The following is a 5,511-nucleotide window of genomic DNA, read 5'->3' as shown; positions in this document are numbered from 1 at the left end:
AGGAAAACTGAAGGTTTATAGGATTATAACTCTTCGTTTGCTTCTAACTTTTGTTCTGCAATTCCCCTGGTGACGAAGCACAGAATAGTATTAAATAAGCCTGGGAGACTGATTTCAACTGCTCGGAAGAACAGAGAAAGGCTCTAAGAAACGGAGAATCGGGAACTTCAGGAAAAGCCAAAAAAGTGCTGTCTGCTTTTGATAGGAAACAAGCAACTTTTAAATATCTTTCTACTTCTTGTATTTGCATGCCTAAACAGGAGAATGAAAAGCACTTATCTAGTCAGTTGTTTAAATAGCTTCAATTTGCTGTTTGGTTGGTTTTTTTTTAAATAAACTTATTTTATTGATTATAACTTGGTACTACGATTTGGTAAATGAGATATTTAAAATAAATAAAAATAAATATCGCATATATATTTCAAGATCGCTTGTTTCTATAATGAATTAGTGTCTGCACTGCTAGATTTCATTTTCCTTCGCTTTTTTCAAGCTTTGTCGCCACTTACGAATGGCAGTTCCAGAGCTACTGGCTACTACACAAAGAGCACCGCCCACCGTCCACCAAGTTGGTAGATGGTTAAGAAAAAGAATCTGCAAAATAAAAGCAAACACCACATCCATTGTTTTCATTATGGCTACAGGTCCGGCTTTCTCTATCTGCAATGCTTTTGTGAGAAATATCTGACCCCCTAATCCTAACATGCCTATTAGTATTAGAAAAACCCTATCTTTACCACAATAGGGTAAACGCCATTCATTCATAACAAACAATGCTATAACACATCCGATTAAACCAATGACTGCGTAATACCAAATTGACAAAAAATAATGCACAGATTTCCCCACCTTCCTCAGTATAACCAAAGTCGACGCTGCAGATACTGTGCTTGTAATTGCTGCTATAGTTCCTTTAACGTGATCCGTGTAACTTCCTTCAATTCCTGTAACGTTTGGCCCAAACAAAAACGGGGGTCTGGCAATGAGGATCACTCCAGTGATTGCGAAGAGGGTGAAGAGAAGATCCCAAAGACTGTATTTCTCTTTGAGAAAAATCCATGCCAGCAGCGATGTGAAAACAGGACTGCTAAAAGTTATAACAGTGGCATCAGCCAGTGGCATGACTTGGAAAGCGTAGTAGAGAAGAATCATTGCGCTAGAGCCAAGGAATCCTCGGAAGAGAAGGAAAAGTCTTTTACCTTTTGGTCCCAGAAACCCTGTTCTGAAAAACAGAAACGTCACGTTAACGTCACTGGCTTGCTTATTTCATGACCAATATGCAATCACATTTAATTACACACTTTTCTAGATAAGGGACTTACCTCGATTGTCAAAATATTTTTAACTGGTCACAGACCAATTTATTCCCATCACCACCCCTAATCACAATCAGAGTCTGGAACCCATTCTTCTAGCTATTAATTTTTTGCTTGCAAAATAACCCAAGAGTATCTACAAATTACCTTCTGTTTCTTTTTTTTTTTTTAAGACCACCACTTCATGGAAGATCAATACATTTGGTATCATCCCTGTGGAAACCTCTACAATTCAGGGAGTCAAAGATTTTCAGTTTTCTGAATTGTATTAAGAAACTAACAGCTAAGCCAAACCAATACAATTACGAAATTGAAGCCTGAATTAAAATAATATTGCAATCTGATTTAAGTGAGTGATAATTCTAGATCTGTTTTTAAGAAATAACTTTAAATTTAAATGTTTGTTACACTTACTTGTAGTATATTAAACCAGGAAGAACGAATGCCATTTGGAAAACACATCGAAATGCACTCACTTCCACCGAATGAACATCTTCTATTTTTTTAAGAAATAAAGAGGCCACTGAGAAAAGGAAGGCAGACAGTACGGTATAAAACAGACCAAGTCCTGGACAGGCAGCTTTCTCCTTTGTTCCTGCAACAGATGAACGCCAGTTAACAACGCTCTACTTGATGTCTCAGGTCAGGCGGCTCCACATACTGCAGTGGTCCATACATTTGTTTCTTTTGCTTCCCCTGGTTACAAGTGCAAACACCATGTGCGTTTACAAGAGCTACCTCAAAAATAGGTTTCACTGACTACCACAGCTCTCCTTTGCATCTTAAAACGGGAGATAAGAGATGGACTCTAACACTTTGGATACAAAACTTGTCACAGTTCTACCCGAGTTCGTAGGCTTTGCTTCTCGGAGGCATCAGACCGGTTTGGGGGATTCACTGTAGGACCACCTGTCTGATTCTGACCACTACCCAAGAACCCATAAATACAACTGACTGTGAAATGGCCCGCGGTCAGATTCTGAAACCTATTACCTAGAAATCATCTGATTACTGAGTAAGTTAATTAAGGTTCCTAAGCAACAATGTAATTTCCTTTCTCACAAACACACACGTGTAAAATTGGGTACAGATCCTCACTTCTGTTATACCTCATGTTTATTTGGCAGCTAAATCACCCTAAATTTTACCTAGACGTACAGAAGTTTTATATAACATTTTTATCTTCATATAAGAATCCATGTATTTTCTTCAGATAACCATCAAATGTACCTTTTAAGCAGAAGAAATTCAAGTGACTGATTTTAAAACATCACAGGCCTGCTTGAAGTACTGATATCTATCACAGTTCCATGAAGTTTCACCTTAGTTTATGCTTATTTATCAGACTTTCTCTTCCTGAAGTAGTTACCCAAGTCTAATGGTTCCTATTCGAGCTTCCCGATTGCTTCAGGCACTCTTCACGGACATACTCTTCCTCATTTTACTCATCTTTCTCCACCCTCAACTATTTAAAACAAAAAAGAAAAAAAAAGACCAAAAAAAAGACAAACGGAGAAAGTGAACTGCCGCGGACCTCAACACCACCTCCAAAGAAACCAGCTTATTTCATTATTGCTTCGCTGCATGAGAGGAACAGACTTTCCACTGAACCAAGAGGTGAACACCATGGAAAACAGAATCCATCCAAAAATTTGAGTGGGATGTTACCTCGCTCTCTCTTTGCTTTCTGTCTGCACAACACATTGGGAGTTACCTTTTGTTCTACACCACCCTGTAAAGATAAGGGCGAGAGCTCCATGTCCCTGAGGCAATGTTTCGATAAAAGGGTGCCTCACACATGAGTGTGGGAGCCCATGAGCCTCAGGGATCCTCTAACACATAATCAGCAGGACACGCCTGTGAGCTGCTTAGCAACTAAACACAGTTTTGAGGGGTTTTTGGTTTGGGTGTGTGGTTTTTTGTAAATTAACAAGACTTGTCACAAACCATTTTGATCCTCCCTGAGATCAGAACTCAAGGCTGAGAAGCTGCTTCTTACCACTCCAGAGCTAAGACTTTGGGCTGACACAGTGTGCACAGCACTGGTCCTGGCTTCACAGCTGAACCAGAACTTAAAGTAGGCAGAAGGCCGACAAGGAATCCAGCCACGCTACAGCGGAAAATTAATGAGTTTCTACGAGAAATATTTCTATGTAGCAACAGCCACTTACATAAAAGTGACTATAAAAACTACCGCTAACCAACACCGGACCGGGACACCAACCAACTGTGAAACAGTGGATTTAAAAAGTGTTCGTGAATTATGTAATGTCCTAATCCACAGTCACAACAGAACGACAGAATCAACAACGCCTCTAATACTAAAGCAAGGACTCAGACTGGCGTATAACTGAAATGGGAAATCCAGACCGAAGCTGGCTTATGGGTGAACACGGCACAAACAGAACTATTAACTTTTATTTCAGGCATGATAGCTTGTCTGATTACTACAGAAGAAAGCCAATCTAAATAATGGAAGTGTTGAAATGGAAAACCAATCAAATTAAAGCAAAGTAAACTGAAAGGATCTTATACCCAGAACTAAGCTTTGGATTTGAAGGAACAAAGAAAAGCCAGAAGGAACTCCTTTTTTCGTAAGCCGCCCAATATACCAAGCCTATCCAAAACAGGACCTTGTAATACTAGAATTGAAACCATTAACATCTCGTATTGCCAAAGCATGTACTCAGGGCGATGAGAAAGTATTTTTTTTTCCTTTCAAAAACAAAACTGTGCAAGTTCTTCCACCAAAAACAAGAATTGCAGCTCTGAAGAGTACCTATTTCAAAATATGTTGTAAGGAGAAGTTATTAGGTTAAGACAATATTCCCATCCCACAAAATATTAAGCCTCCAAACACTAGCCCAATGCCATCAAAATACTCAAGCATCCAAGTTCTCTTTTCTGAGTGGCTACAGATGTGAGATTTGGTTTTCCAGTTGTATTCCCTGGCCAGCTCCACATGTAAGGCTTTCAAACAATCTTGCTGTTTAAGTCCTAGTCAAGTATCTCCCACTGCACACCATTTCCTGTGTAAACTCTTTTTGTTTGCGTTTTAATGCCATGCTTTCTTGCAAACAGTTTTATACTTGCAAAATGCGTGCAGTGAAGTAAAGTACACTCCTCACATGCATCTTGAGAGCAGTAGCAGAGGCAGAAGAACACTGGCTGCGGGGAAGGTGGTCAGTGAGACGATTCTCCCAGACCATCAGGAAAGCCAGAAGAGAGTGATCTGTTCTTCACGCTGTAAGAAGCAGAACAGCTCTCCCAGACTTCAGGAAAGTGCCAGGAGCACAACAGCCTGCATGTGAACTAACCCTGGTCACGCAGGCATGATTCATAAAGTTCAGCCATTGATTCAACCGACATTTCACCAGGCAGACTACCAAAAAAAACCCCCAAAAAACCAAAGAAATGTTTTTGGTGAATAAATGTAAGTTCTTCAGGATTTCAAATACTGCCTTTTTCCCCAGGCTTTGCTTCAGAAGATACTCTAACGTGACTTTCACTGGTGAAGTATGCTATCTCTATTGGCCTCTCCACAGCTCACTAGCTAACAAAGATTGCCATTTTATCCATTTTCTGCTGGGAAGTCAGTTATAGCCTGTATTTTAATAAGAAATACATTTTCAGTGAAGTTTTTTTTTAAAATTACACATGCTAAAGTACTTCAGATAACAACTTCAAACTTTCATTTTAACACGGCATTTATGTTTTAAAAGGAAGCCACATTAAACCTACAAAAACATGTTGCGTATTTCACACTAAGTTTGCAGCTTTAGCAATTCAAAATGACCAAAAAGTGAAGCACAGATTAAGACAAAATAGAGTACGCTCTCACTAAAGCAAGGTAAGAATTACCAAGGAACTCATAGTTGTGAGTATAGGGACTTGTTGAACAACACTCATGCTGCTTCTCAACATATTTACAGTGCCAGGAGTTCACACTGCTAGAAGACACCTCGATTTACCCCAAACTGCCCAGTCTTTAAAACTTGGACAGCAGGAAGCACCGTTTTCCGGAGGATAATCGTTACCGAAGCTCTCACAGCCTCACGTGTGGAAGGGACCGAGCAGCAGCCCGCTCCCAGGGACGGGGGCTCGCCCAGTGAAGTGGAGGGGAAGGAAGCGGGCGAGGCCGAAGGCGCTCGCAGTGGGGCCGGTGTCCCCCGCCGGACACCAGGTGTAAGCCGCC

At 40.4% G+C, this 5,511-nt stretch overlaps 1 protein-coding gene across 1 annotated transcript; it reads right to left on the bottom strand.

The window, feature by feature from the left end:
* Positions 1–462: 462 nt before the first annotated feature.
* Positions 463–4,685, bottom strand: SLC35G1 (solute carrier family 35, member G1). Its single transcript, XM_010190087.1, has 3 exons — positions 4,634–4,685; positions 1,731–1,911; positions 463–1,222 (listed from the first exon to the last, which is right to left on the bottom strand). The coding sequence occupies exons 1-3, from the start codon at positions 4,683–4,685 to the stop codon at positions 463–465; spliced, it is 993 nt and encodes a 330-aa protein (XP_010188389.1).
* Positions 4,686–5,511: the final 826 nt, after the last annotated feature.

Source organism: Mesitornis unicolor, unplaced genomic scaffold (genome assembly GCF_000695765.1).
Source record: "Mesitornis unicolor isolate BGI_N332 unplaced genomic scaffold, ASM69576v1 scaffold21708, whole genome shotgun sequence".
Classification (NCBI taxonomy): domain Eukaryota; kingdom Metazoa; phylum Chordata; class Aves; order Mesitornithiformes; family Mesitornithidae; genus Mesitornis; species Mesitornis unicolor.
Note: the sequence above shows the minus strand (reverse complement) of the source record. Positions and strands in the feature narration are given on the sequence as shown.

What these genes read in the sequence shown, in the direction of transcription:
- SLC35G1 (XM_010190087.1), bottom strand. Translation starts at nt 4,685, where the DNA reads ATGTCGGTTGAATCAATGGCTGAACTTTATGAATCATGCCTGCGTGAC. An exon ending in ATCATGCCTGCGTGACCAGG is followed by an intron (nt 1,912 to 4,633) that starts GTTAGTTCACAT and finishes CATCTGTTGCAG; the next exon opens with GAACAAAGGAGAAAGCTGCC. An exon ending in CCTGGTTTAATATACTACAA is followed by an intron (nt 1,223 to 1,730) that starts GTAAGTGTAACA and finishes TCTGTTTTTCAG; the next exon opens with AACAGGGTTTCTGGGACCAA.